The 14,283-nt window shown below is 49.7% G+C and overlaps 1 protein-coding gene across 1 annotated transcript; it reads left to right on the forward strand.

Moving 5' to 3' along the window:
• Positions 1-2,337: 2,337 nt before the first annotated feature.
• Positions 2,338-11,225, forward strand: JAM3 (junctional adhesion molecule 3; the record flags this gene model as incomplete). Its single annotated transcript, XM_080631652.1, has 10 exons — positions 2,338-2,353; positions 2,464-2,550; positions 6,919-6,984; positions 7,778-7,891; positions 8,472-8,624; positions 8,793-8,995; positions 9,303-9,402; positions 9,687-9,816; positions 10,551-10,605; positions 11,190-11,225. The coding sequence occupies 10 exons, from the start codon at positions 2,338-2,340 to the stop codon at positions 11,223-11,225; spliced, it is 960 nt and encodes a 319-aa protein (XP_080487778.1).
• Positions 11,226-14,283: the final 3,058 nt, after the last annotated feature.

Genomic DNA, 14,283 nt, shown 5'->3' on the forward strand with positions numbered 1-14,283 from the left:
CCCCTGCAACGCTTCCAGGCTGCCTTATGGAAGACAGCCCCACCTCTCCCGCCTGGAATGACGGCAGTGGCTTCACAGGCTCGTGGTCGCACGCTCATAGGCAGATGTGAATGTTCCCTTGGTGCCTGCCATCAGGCTCTTGCAGCGCTCATTTGTACATGCTGCGTGCTACACAGGAGACAGACAACTGGTTTCTACCCGAGACTGGAATTATACACACAAAAAAGACAGTGTAAAACTGGAAAGCACATCCTCAAACTGAGAGCTGTTTTCAGTCTTGTCATAAAGGAGTCCTCTGTGTGCTTGCTCACGCCCTCTCCCGTTCCCTTCTCTTGGCTCTGATGGCTCCCGCTGTCTTCCCAACTCCCGTTTTCCACAGGAAGATGACACGCTTGCTCTCTGATAAGCAGAACTTCAGGTCTGTGTTTTGTTGGTCAAGCTGGAGGAGGACGGAGGATCAAGAGATTAGAGTCACAGACAGAGAAATAGAGGATTATAGGCTAAAACCCTGCGAGCCTCTGTATTGATGGCTGGGACAGAGCCAGACACCAAAGTGCATTGCAGAGCCTGGTGCTGATAGCATATCCTCTTATTTCCTGTCTTTGCATTTCAGGCAGCTTTTGATAGGTGTGTCCTGCTCCAGAGCCAGGGTCAGGCAGGTCCGGAGCATCCCCAGCTCCTCCTGAAGTCAAATACCTGCTGAGACCCAGCCTGTGCCTCGCCTGGCGCTCAGCCTGGGAAATGTCACTTGGGCTTTGAGCTCCTCAGCAATCCCTGAGTCACATTCCCACACAAGACTAAAATAAAGGAACTTGCCCCCTTTCCCCTTACTTTCCCCTTTAGAGTCCGCTCTGTCCCCCTGATCCCGGCTGCAGATCCCTGCCACGCCACTGAATTGAACGAGACTTCCATTATCGTGTCTGCTGCAACCAGGGCCCTGCTGGGAGGAAGGGAGAGGACAGGAAGAAGACCATTGCCCCTGGCTCCTTATCACAGTTATCGGCTGGTTCCCTCCCACTTGGCACTAATTTGGTACCAGCATCTGCCACTTTGGGGAGGAAAGGGACTTGCTGAAGTGAGAAATAACGTAGGATGTGCCTGCGTGGCAACTCTTGGGGCTGGCTAGGGAAACAATGCAAGAAGGCAAGTGGGAATAGAGAGGAAGGGTTGGTTTCAAGTCTGCCCTATGCAAATATTCCCACTTCTCTTCAGTGCTCACCAGTTTTGCTCGCAGCCTTTGCTGTTGCAAGGCGCTCCGATCCAGGCAGCAGATTGCAGAAGGGTATAGCCACTGCGGGTTGAGATGCTGTGTTCCTTACTGTTCCTTTGACTTCCTGGTCCTCAGTGCTCCCTCCAGTGAGCTGGAACTGTACATCCTTACTGAGTTGCAGGGGACACTGGACCTGAAGGGACTGAGGCTTAGCAGGTACAAACAGAGCGGAAAGTCACCACAAGGCAACACTGCAGGTGGGAACCTGAGGGACCCAGCCGGTTGCGTCCCATGCCCTAAAGCAGAGGAAGGGATGAGCTGAGCTCCCCTCACATCCCCTTTTGTGTGAATGAATTCATGGTCGTGGTGTGGAGTGGCTGGGAACCAGCCCAGTTTGAAGCTGTAGTTGTGCTGTCTGTGTGTTAATGAGAATGGCAGGAGCAGCGCTCGGTGCAACACAACCGTGCTGGTACATTCCCGGCCAAGTGAGCTCAGTGTTTGCTTCTTGCCTTATTTCTCTAATGGCTTTTGCCAAAAAGCCTTAGTGCAGAGGCAATGAGAGGCTCTCCTGTGGCCTGCCCTCAAAGCCACACAGCTTTGAGATCAGCCTAACACTGCAAAGCATCTGTGTGAGGGGCTGGACCTCACAGGCAGAATAAGCTGGGCAAGGCTTAATCCCCTGGTTAGTGGTACCTAATGCACCGCAGAAGCTTTGTGCCCTGTTCCCTTTCTGTTCCCTCTCCCAGATTTTGAGGGGCAAATTCTCTTTCCATCTTTTCTTTGAGCCGAAGATGGCCTAAATTACCCTGCAGGAAGAGATGCAGTCTGACATGCTGGGAACTCTCTAGCCCGTGCTGCTTCCATCTTAATCTCTTTCAAGATTAGGTATTAGTCATCCACCCAAGTGTTGCTTCCTTCCCATCCTGCACGTACGCTCAGCCCTTCCCAGGAGAAGAGCCAAAACCCAGGGTAGGAGCTTGGGAAAAGAGGAGAGCTAAAACCAGACCATGCACAGGTTGAGAGGATGGGCAAGGCATGCACAGCCTCATGTATTAACTGCCCATCTTCCCCTTGATGTCAACAGCATTCAGATACCTCTGTGGAGCTGGCTCTTGGCCTCTTGATCCATGTCTGTTCTGGGAGGTAAGAGCTGTTCCGATAAGATGGGCTGCATGTGCCATGCCCTTCAACCTTCTTCCCAGGATGCCAGCCATGATCCCAGGCTCCCTCCTACAGCATCTGTGCTCCTTTAGGGAGAACAGAGCACAAGAACCTGCTGGTGGATGAGGTCCAAGCTCAACGTGTCCAGCCAAGAGCTCAGACTCATGCTAAGACCATGAGTAAGTTGAACTCTTCTTGTTCAGACAGCTCTGCAGCGTGGCTCATGGTGCCTCCTCCTTGCATGGGGCTGAGGATTTGCCAAGTGGGTGGTGTGTGAATCTCATCTTGGGAACAAGCTGTCTTGTCTCTGTGAGAGTGCAGATACGTGGGACCTTATCTCTAAACACCCTGCAGTGCCATGAGCAATGGCAACCAAGGATTGTGCAATCCTTATCTCCAGAAGCCCTTGTGGAAGGTGACCCTGCCCGTTGGAACTGCATCACCTTTAAGGTCCCTTCCAACCCAAACCATTCCATGATTCTATGATGGAATCTCCTGCATGGGAGAGAGGAGGAATGTTTGTCTGCAGAAGGAGGCTGCTTTGCAGGGAGGCTTTTGTCTTAAGAGGGCTCTATATCTCCTCGGTAGCGACCTGTTTAGCTCCTGAGTGTGGCTGTGTAAGCTGTGTGTATACTAATGGCTTTGCTGTCTGCTTAGGAGTAGAACAGTAAATCCTCCTGTCCAAAGAGGAGGGGGAAAGCAAGGAAAAGGGGGAAAAAAGGCCTGTGCATGGCCCGTATGCTAATACAGGACCTTATCTGCAGCAAGCACAGGCAGGTCTTTAAGGTGCTAGTTTAAATCAGGAGATCTAAATCTGGAGATTTAAACAGGCTAAGATTGCAGTCCAGAACCACATGTACCCTACTTGCAGACGGGCATCTCCTTTGCCTTCTCTAGTGCAGGAAGAGAGTGAATCAAGTGAAATGTGACATCCTTACATCTTCAGGTGACTGCAAATACTCCATGGGCTCCCATGCAACTTTGTCCCGGGGAGTCCAGGTCCTGCCGACACCACCAGATACTCCTTTATTATCAGCATCCAGAAGGATCAAGTGCCATCAGCCTCCTAAAAGAGGGGAAAAGCAAAAGGCAGAACCACGTGGAACGCCAAACCCTGCTCTGCAACGTTGCATTTGCCTCCTCTAGGTTAATTATGCTTCATGCTCCCTGCCCAGGCGGGCACATCTCTGTTGGTAGGTGTCTGTCAGAGAGCTGGCACCCTTTTAACTGCGAGGTACAAGGCATGCATCTAAAATCAGTCCCGCTGGCTTCTGATGGTGGGTAAAAATAAAGCCTTACACAGGCAGCTCTGAGAGCACTGGGGATTTACGCCTGAGTGGGGCTTTTGCCTGGCCACAGCCTGGTGATGGCCTTTTTATACCCGTTATCAGCTCCCACACAGACCAGGTCCATCTGTTACTTGATTTGAACGGAGACACTCCTAAGCTTTTGTGTGCTAATCTCTCCCTGCACATCTACATTGTTCTCCAGCAGGGCGGCCCACCCCTGAGTCAGGCTTGGCTTGGCTTTCCTGAGCTCGGGAAGGCACCGTGGAAAACTGGGATAAGAGGGAGCCATGCAGCTCGCTCCGGTCATTGACCAGCACGATCCATGCACCTGCTCCCTTGAAGGGGCTTTTAACCTGCAACTTTGGGTTACAAGCCTAAAGTTGATGGTGTCATCATCAACTCTATGATGCCAGGGCAAACATAAAGCCAGCTCTTTGGGCTGGAGGCAAGGGATGAAGGGGAAGGCTGAGTGCTACAAAACAGTGAGGCACCCTGTATAAATCCAGTCTTTATCTAGCACAGGTTTAAGCCCCTTAAGCTATTCCCAAAGCCTCAGCTAAGGGGAAGTTGGGCAGAAAAGACCCCATGGGGGTTTGGTTACCCCAAACGTACCAGAGGGCACGTTTGGGTGTCTCGGTCCTATCTGCTGTGTTGCCTACATCACCTTGTGCACACCGGCACAAGCATGGAATCACAGAGAAAAGAGGAGGGAGGGTGAAGAGCCTGAAGCACTGAGACACGGAAGGAGGGGTATTTCGAGGTCAGATGCTTCTAAAACTGATGGTTTATGGTGATTTCCTCCAAGCCAGCCGGGGACAGAAGCCTGCCCTCCCTCTTCCTTGCCTTCCCCAGCCCAGCACCATGCGGCTTCCTCTGCTTTCCCTCTGGAGGCTTCTCACATTGAACACTTGGCTTCCTCCCCGCCGCATGCACTCATCACTTGTAAGGCAGGGGCAGCGCTGGGGTCGGCTGGGCTGCCCTGAGCAGCAGTGCTTGTCTCCTGCCTGCTGCTCTCATCGTCCCTTCTGCACTGTCCTTGTCACCACCGCTTCCTCTGCAGCTCTCAGCATCGAGGGTGGCTGCTGCAGGGGGCAGCTCCAGGCTGGCAGGCGTAAGTGTGCTAACACATGGCTAACACCTACAGTACATCACTGGGTAGCGCTCTGCTTTTAAACAGAGAGGAGGTTGGGATGGAAGGAGATGGAAGGTCACCCTTTAAACCCAGTGCAGAGAGAGGAGGTTTAGCAGGGCAGTTGTCTACAAAGCTTTCTCCTGATGCTGCAGTTTCAGTGTAGCATTTTGAAGTGATTCAGACGCCATGAGTCACAGCAACAAGCAGAGGCTGAAAGAAGCGCCATAAGAATATGCTATAGACTTGAGTGCCTTGTCCTGGATTCCATTTCGGAGAGCTGATGGCATTTAGGATTCAACCATATGTGTGCCTGAGCCTGTAGCACATACAGAGCTGGTAAGGATTCGGAGCTGCAGCACATACAGAGCTGGAGGTGCGTCTGTTGTGGCATGCCTGCTGCTCCCGAGAGGAATGCGTGCCTGTGCCCGGCTGTTCCCCACATCCTGCCTGCCGAGGCCTTTGAAGTGAGATTGCCATAACACAAACCCTTTGCTGCTTATTTGCACTGGGCTCAGAGAGGCCTAAAGGAACGTCTTTGGAATACTCGGTTTAAAAGGTGCCGTTGGCCACTAATGAGGATTTAAAACAAGCAAACCATAAGTGTGCCAGCAGCAGGGAAATGGGAAGAGCACAGATGCTCTGGCTCCTTGAGCAGCTGGGAAGCACTGCCTTGGTGCAGATTCCTTCAGCCCTCGGGAGACTGGGGAACAAGGAACCCCAAAAGGAATGCTAAGAAGAGCCAGGAAGGTGCTCAGCTCCTCTCCTGTGATTTAGGGCACGCTCCTTGCTCCTGTGTGCTCCTCTGCCACACACACAAGAATAACTCTGTCTCAGCAGTGATTTGAGGAGCCACATTGATCTCTGCCTGCAGTCAATACATGTAATAGTGTCAGAACCTCTGACTCGGGCCCCAAGGGCTCGGCTTTGGTCTGAAATCTGTTGTCACCCCTCCGGGATAGGCCTAAATCTCTTGTGTTTAGTGGGTGGGAAAACGCCGGCAGTGAGCAATTCCTGAGGAATGAATGGCTGGAGTCTGATGGAGTCTCACTGTCTTGGAGTGAATACTTCTACTTGTAACTGCTTCAGGGTAACAACAGTGGGGTATTACTGTCCCCACCTTCCACCGCACTTATATCGTAGCTCTAGTAGGTGAGTAGGACTCCCATCTACTTGAAGGGACACAATTCTGCTCAAAACAGATCTTGTGTGAGCAAAAACGTGTAACAAAAACCAAACACAGGTTTCCTTTAAGGAACCTTTTCCCTCCCCATCTTTCTCTGGCTTTTCCACAAGGAATACATACAGGACAGTAGAGACCAGGCGGATGCTGTGCAAGCTGCCTTCCGTGGCTCTTCAGGCACCGTGCAGCTCCATAGTCATCTGCTTCAGGTCTTGGAGAGGTCTTTGTGGTGCAGCTCCATGGCCAAGGAGGAAAGCAGCACCTCCAGCTTCCCCTTTTGGGAAGACTGAGCTAAATGCATTAGCAGAGCCACCTGTGCCAGCCAGGATCTCTGCACTGAGCTGAGTGCCCCGACCTCAAGCACAGCTCTCTTGGTCCCAGAAGCAGGAATCTCACAGCAGAAGCAACCAAATGCCTTGTTTGTGTGACGTGCCCTATGGTGGTGTTGAGAACATGACCCAAGGTTGTTCTGTGTCCGCTGGTGGTGAGCCCGGGGTGGTTTGCTGGGATCAGTGGGATCTGTGTGTGCTCACAAGGGAGCAAGCGAGGATCCCAGCGCCAGACAGAGCACCCGAGAGGATCAGAGGCTCAACAGCGGGGATGTGTCAGTGCCTTGTGGCACAGTTCCCTTCCTTCAAGAGGCAGCTTCTGATGAGGTTTGAACAGCAGAGTTGCATGTGGGGCCCTGGCATTCCCCTGTTGTAGTGTGCATCCTCCTCCTTTGATCAGCCTCTTCTGTGAATACCATGGGCTGATGGGCTTTGCAACCACCACAACACCCAGTTTCCCCCTGAATCCCAGTCCTTCCCTGAATGTATTCCGTTTAACTCCAATTCCCTTTCCCTCTATTTACACCACGACTCCTAAATAAACTCCAGCAGCGCGTTTCCAGCTGGGTGACTTATGAGCTGTGCTATTGCTTCTTACCTTCTGTTTGCTTTTCCAGGCTACAGGCTCTTGGCTGTGGAGCTGACATCCAGCAACACCAAGCCCGTGGTGCAGGAATTCCAGAGTGAGTCCTGGCTGCGGTGCAAAGAACTGGGGGGAAAGAGCTTGCTTCTGGCTTGTGGTATCTGGTTTCCTGGGGGCTTAGGGAGCCTGAGAGTCACAAAAGTGCTGAAGAAGATGTCTGGAGCTCCCTGTTTAGCCAGGCTCTTGATGGAAATGGTTTATTGAAGTCAAGCCACTGGCAAAGCATCTCCCTAAGTGCTTTTTTGAACTGGATCCCAAAAGGAGGAACAGCAGTTGCCTTGCAGTTAACACACTGGAAAGCAGGTCGGGAAGTATGTGTTAGCTTGGCCCTCCTATAGCTGTGCAACGGGATAGTGGGTAAAGCACCCCTCCGCCTGCTGCAGTGCCCTCTCCTGTAGAGGAGATGGAGGTGACAGTGCCTGCTTCAAAGGGACTGGGTTTGCTGCAGTCATCCCCAGGCATCGCGGTCCTTAGTACATCCCCAGACACCACTCAGAGAGATTCTGCATCCCTGCCGCATGTGGTGGGCTCTGACTAGCAGCAGGACAGTGCTCTGGCCTCGCCCTGTCAGAAGGGCTTGTTTGCCATAAGATAGAGCCCACAGAGAACAGTGTGTTCATTTCTCTCCATAGTTCAACTATTATTTTTGCTGGCCAAGATCCATCTTCCCCAATAGCTCCTGGAAGCCAGCAGTGTTTCTGTTTGTGAGGCAGATGAAAGGCATTGCTTCGTGGGCAGCATCTCCTAATAAAACACTCTGCGAGGCTGCTTAAAGCAGAGCAAAAATACATCTGCTTCCTATTAATCTCTGTGTCCTTTTGTTCTCCTGGTAGGTGTTGAGCTCTCCTGCATCATCAAATCCACCATAACACCAGATCCCAGAATCGAGTGGAAGAAGATCCGGAATGGAGAAACCTCTTATGTATTCTTCGACAATAAAATGCAGGGTAGGGAGATTTGTTGTCCTGAAACCTCCAAAGCAGCCTCAGAAACCATACAGCTGAGCACAAGTCTGTAAAGGCAGGACCTCTGGCCATAAATGACTGGTGGTCACTGAGTGTCTGAGCTTTCAGGACCAGACACTGACCCTTTCTGTCTTTCCATATGACACGCTTGTCTTTTATCACCTTTCCATACGGCATCTTCTGCTTCAAAGCAGACTCTTGGCTTGATGGTGAAACTCAAACCCAGCCCTGCCATGAGGGCTTGACTCCATCTGGAAACACTCCAGTGCTTTAGATGGGATCACAGCCACATCCAAGTGAATCTTCCAAAGGAGACGAGACCTTAAGGCTCTTGGAAGTTCAGTTTTGCCATGATTGGAGGTTGAAGTGGTGCCTTCTAGAGTTCATCCTCTTACTTAGTAGCATTGGTTCCCTTTGTGCTCACTGGTGAAAGCTCTTAACTCCAAGCATTAGGTTCCTTTTAGGTGCTTCTCCAGGCTCCAAGTTGAGCCACTTAATTCGGACCCTGAAACCAGTCTGTGTGGCTGCCCTGAAACGTCTCTGTCCCTTTCCTGTGCCTCAGGGGACTTTGTGACTCGTGCAGAGATCCTGAGCAGGACATCGCTGGTGATCAAAAACACCACCCGGATGGACACTGCCACGTACCGCTGCGAAGTGGCAGCGCCTGCTGATACCAAAACCATCGATGAGATCAACATCCAGCTCACAGTCCAAGGTACTGCTATATAAACCCACATACTGACCTAACAGAAAGGGGTCTGGGTCTCTCCAGAGTCCAAAACCTCTGTGTTTGGGTTAAAAGCAGCTGGGAATAAGGGCAGGTTCTGATGGCTTTGTAGCACCTTAGAAAGCAGCATTCCCATGGTTTGTGTCTTTCCCACAGTGAAGCCTATGACTCCTCGATGCACTGTGCCTAAAGCTGTCCCTGTTGGCAAGACAGCCTCTCTTCACTGCCACGAGAGCGAAGGTTACCCCAAGTCCACGTACAGCTGGTACCGCAACAGCGAACCTCTATCACCAGACTCCAGATCCAATGCCAAATTCCATAACTCCTCCTACACCCTGAACCCCAGCACAGGCACTCTGGTAATGCCCTGGCATGCAGCAGCAAGGCTTGGGTTGCTGCATGGGTTGCTTGGGAGAGTAAAAGGCCACTGCATGGCTGTCAAGGGAAGTCTAACATGAAGAAGGTTGTGTAGGAGGTGGGTGAGTTGGGAAGGGGAAGATTAATGCTGGAAGATCCTGGTGTTTGGTTTTAAACTCCTGCCTTTTTAGAAGGAGAAGATGTCTCACAGCTCACTGAGACGCCTGGGAGCGTAGCTTATACATGCTTATGGCCTCGCAGTGCCTTCTGTTTCTCACCTCCTCCTCCCCTCCCTTTTCTCCTTGCCAGGTTTTCCATGCTGTGCACAAAGGGGACACGGGCCGTTACTCCTGCATAGCAACCAACGATGCCGGCTTTGCCAAGTGTGAGGAGCAGGAGATGGAAGTCTGTGAGTGGCTCTACATCAATGCTGATTAATAGGTCCCCGTAAATAAGCTGCTGTCATCATAGGGAAAGAAGGGGGACATCCTCAAGTGTCTTTCCTGCTTTCTCATAGCTCCAAACACAGGAAAAGCTAAGTAAAACTTTCCAAGGAAACATCAAAACACTGTTCAGGTCCATGACACGTTTAGTCTTGGAATCAGTTCCCTATGGATTACTTACAATACTTGAGAGATGTCATTTTCGTGTATGTAAATCTAAATGTGAATCGATGGCTTCTCTCTTGGCCAGATGACCTCAACATTGGAGGGATCATCGGTGGGGTCCTGGTGGTCCTTGCGGTTTTGGTGCTCATCACCCTTGGTATCTGCTGTGCCTACAGAAGGGGTTACTTTGCAAACGGCAAAGAGAGTGGGGAAAGGTAAGAGTGTCCTTAGACAAGTCCCTGTCTCCCAGCCTGCATGAAGGAGTCTGAAGGTGCCAGAAACTGGTTGTTAAAGGGTGTTTTGATGCCTGACTCAGACGTATTTCTTCCTTGTTTCCTCCCAAAGAGTAGAGGCCAAGCAGTTCTTGAAGTGTCCAATCCCCCACTGTCAGCCCTGCACCATGCTGAAGGTTTATTTGCCTAAGGGAGCATTTGGCTTGGCTCCTCCTGTGCTTGCTGCTAAGAGCAGGCAGAGTGGATGCTGTGCTCTGATATCCTCAGCCTTTGCTCAGGAAGGGGGGACCAGCACAATTAAAAGCCTGCAGGGGTTTGGCCAAGGGGTTACCTGCTGTTGGCATAATGAGGGCTACAATGGCATGAGCAGAGCTCACTGCACCATTAGTTAAAAGCATCAGGACATGCATAGAAAATGTATGCAGAAGAGTAGGCTCTCAACAGGAAATCTCACTCGTGGTGAGAAGCTCAATTTGGGATTAAAACTAACTCTTAGAATGCACATTAAAATGTTAAAACCAACAGCATTAGCATCAGAAACAAGCCTTGATGTCCTTACTGAACCCGTAGAAGAGATAATATATGGAAACCCAAGCTTCTCACCGTTTCATGTTAAATGCTGCTTTGCAGCACGAGTCCTGTCCTGATTTTTGTCCCCCCCTCCAAAATCCTGCAGTCTTCTTGTCCCAGAAATGAGATCTTTCCCTTTATTTCAGCTACAAGACTCCAGCAAAGCCTGATGGTGTTAACTATATCCGGACAGATGATGAGGTAACAAATGATTTGCATTTAACATCTCTCTGTTTAGGAGAGGGAGGGGGTGGGCAGAGAACTACTGGCTTTTTTAGGACCTAGAGGCTTTCTTAGACACAAGCACCACTCAGAACTGAGGATGCAGAACAGAGAGGAGACAGAAGGGTGAAGGCTGAGTCATTTCCTTAGAACTGATGAACAGTTTAAGTTGCCTTGAGTGGCTTGATGCCAACAGCTATCAAATGCAGCTCTGCTCTCCCTCAGTTATCTCATGGCTTGACCCCCTTAGGATGAGTTTCATTGGATTAAGTGGGCAGGCCACGATGCTGTTACAAGAGAATTTCCATTCTGGGATTTGGATAGATCACTAAGATTAAGAGGAGGAAAAGCCTGTCCCTGGTAGCAGAGATGCTGAGGAGGGAATGAGAAAGTCCCTGGGGAGGAGGACAGCAGGAGAAGGAGCCCTTGGCCAGTGACTGGTGTCTCCTTCTTACCTGCCTGAAGGGGAATAGAATCCTGGTACTGACACAGATTGGATCTACCTTTCATGGGCACGTTGCAGGTGCTAGATCCTCCCTCCATCCAGCACTGTTTTGTTGCAGGGTGACTTCAGGCACAAGTCTTCATTTGTCATCTAAGATGCCACGAGAGTCTCACAAACCAGCAAAAGCAAGCGTGCAAATACCTCCTCCAGGAACCCGAAGCAAGAGCAAAGGATGAATTAAGTGCGCTTGGAAGAGTTTGGAACACACCAGAACTCGATAGCTACCTATCTGTATCTTGTTTTTTCTTTGCCAAAGTTTAAAGTAACTCCTCACTGCCCAACTTGCGTCTCCCCTGCCTCCGGAGATACCAGCAGGATCACCTAAACCTGTCCTTGGACTAAGGAAGCCCTCCAATGCTTCCCAAGAGACTGCGGGCTGTGGAAGTTTGTGGAATTGCCTTCTCTTTGTGCTGCAGGAACACGGCCACAATGTGCAAACCCACCAGAGGAACAGCGTTAGGTAAACGTGTAGTAGACATTACTAGTAGGTGTTACTAGTAGACAAAAAAAGGTGCTGATAAAGCAATAGACGGACTTCAGGGGGGAATCGTCCTCTCAGCAGCTGGTTGCCCAGGCCTGGCTGGTGACTTTTACACGTGTGTGATTGTCTTGTGCTTTTGGCTCTGACTTTGGTGCAGAACAGGGGATGTGAACAGCCTGCAGCGACAGGTACCGATACACAACTAACGCTCTCAGCCCTCTTGTAAACTTACCTTCTTGTTCCTCTGTCTAACAGGAGAGAGCAGGCAGCATCAGGCCAGGAGGATTGCTTCTGTTCGCTGCTTTATAGAGAGCTCACTGCACGCAGGTAACCCCTCAGTCTAATCTGCACAAAGCAGGCTTGCCTCTTGCGTCTCCTGGTGCTGGAAAGAGGCTTAGAGTGGAGGCAGAGTGTGCTGAGACATCCCTTTCAGGAAAATTAAAGCCAAATACTCCCATGGGGGAAGGAGGCCAGGAAAGGCACTGAGATATCTTCAAGCTTTTTTACCTTCTCCCTTCCTTTTGTAAAAATCCCACAGGCTCAATTTTGGGCAAAGAAAGATCTATTTTGGTTACTTCAGAAAAGGTAATGTTTCTATTGCCAGTGTAAATAGGTGATGCCAGCAGTGGGTCAGGAACGGGGCTATTTTTTTTACTGTTCAAGCTACAGAGAGGAGCTCAAACGTTGCTCCAGTCTGGCACTGTCAGAGCATGTCAGTATTACTGCAGAGTGAACTAAAGAGCTGCAGGTGGAACAGCATCTCCCTCCTCTTCAGCTAGCTTCAGCAATTTCCTTGTCACAAGAGGTCTTACAGACACAGAACAGAGTCACTCAGGGATAGTTTTTGTACATTTATGGCAGGAGCTGTCAACTTTTTTATACGTAAACCATAGTTTTCTTGCCAGTGACCAACACTTTGGGTTTGGTGTTGCAAGAAACAGCCAGGGATGGCTTTTTGGATCCAGTCCCACCAAGGTGACAAGAGTGACTTCAATGTTTGCTACCCCTCTGCCAGTTCCCTAAAGCACTAACCCACTGTGACAGCTACAGCAGCTTTCCAGGTTCAAGCTGCAGAGCCAGGGCAACTGTTCCTGGAGCTGGGAAAGCAAAAGCTCAATACAAAAGCACTTTTGTAGTGGCAGTTGCAACTTCTCTGTAGGTGGTAAGAGAAAGAAAACACATGGGGTTCTCTTGGCTTAGAGAGACTCATTGGAAACGTGCTGATAGTATTGAACAGCATTGGGTAATATACGGCTGCAAGATGCGGATGCAACACTAGAACTATGCTGTGGTTTAGGAGTTTTTTTAATGTAGCATAATGTAGTGTTCTTGTATTTCCAATATGAATTGAGTTGTCTTAACTTTTCCTGGATACAGTATTTTGGATACTTGACGATTTGGACTGTCAGTGTTATTTTCTAGTGTTCTGCATTAACCTGCTTTGGTTCCTTGGGGCCTCGCTGGATATGCCATTGCTGCATTTGTTTTGCCTAAGCTAAGTGGTACCACTTCTCCTTTTGCTAAGGAAAGGGAAAATACGGATGAGGCAGCAATAACCTGGGGTTCTCTGTGTAACTCAGACATTACCACTGCTATATTGAACTACATCATGATTACCTTCTTTAGACATGCTCTTCAAGCAAGCCACATGCTGGTCACTGGCTGCCTCTAACCTGTATGCCAGTAGTGAGCATAACATTCCTTCGCACTTTCTGTCCATCCACTACTCTTTTTCTGTGCTGCTTTTACAGGTATCTTTATTACAGGATACCTGTAATAAGGGAGAGGAAGAAAAGGGTTGAATGAGGGGAGCTCTGGGCACTGTGGGAGCACAATCTACATAGTCTCACCATGAACCAAAGGCAGCCTTCATGTGAAAAGCCAGCAAGCTTCTGTTTCAGTTCTAAAATGTGACAGTGGCATCTCTAACGAGAGAAGGGGAGATGATCCCCCTCATCCAGCTCTGATGGAGTTCATTGTATCTTTGTGAATAATATTCAGGTTTGTACTAATGTATTCTGTTTAACTTTGCCAAGAAGGTTTTCCATAAATACCAAGCTATAAAGCAGTCTTGTGGGGTTGTTTGGGGTGGGTTTGGTTTTTAAACAGCCAGATTGGAGGCTTCTGTTTTCAATGCAGCAAAGGTCAGGGAAAGTCTCTTCTGGCTGAGCATTCCCTTACTTGTATTGGGCTGAAGGTTACTTGGACATTTGTCTATCCCTGGTTCTTTTTAGGCTCATGGGCTCATCTCAAACACTGATCAAGAACAGAACAAAACTAGGAAAGCACAAGTTAGGAAACAACCTATTCCAATTTACCCTTCAAGTGGTTAAAGCATACTTCACGGTAGGAGAGAAGGTACAAAATAAATGGATGGGGCCATAATTGACCATAATTAAGCCAAAGCCAGCCTGTACATCCCCTGGTCCCAGGTTTTGACTTTGATTTGGAAAGTAAAGTTGAACTTTGCTTAAAGGTTTCTCTGATCTTCAGAACAGAGTAGGGAAACTGAGGGCAAATGATGGAATTCCAAGGCAGGAGGTAAGTGCCCCTGGAAGGGCTGTAGTAAAACCACACTCGGCCTCTTTGTTTCCCCTTATGCAAAAAAACTCATTCCCTTGCTGCTGGTCATGCCCGATTGAGACAGGCCAGCATGAATAAAAGAGATTCC

The sequence above is a fragment of the Psittacula echo genome (genome assembly GCF_963264785.1).
Source record: "Psittacula echo genome assembly, chromosome: 18".
NCBI lineage: Eukaryota > Metazoa > Chordata > Aves > Psittaciformes > Psittacidae > Psittacula > Psittacula echo.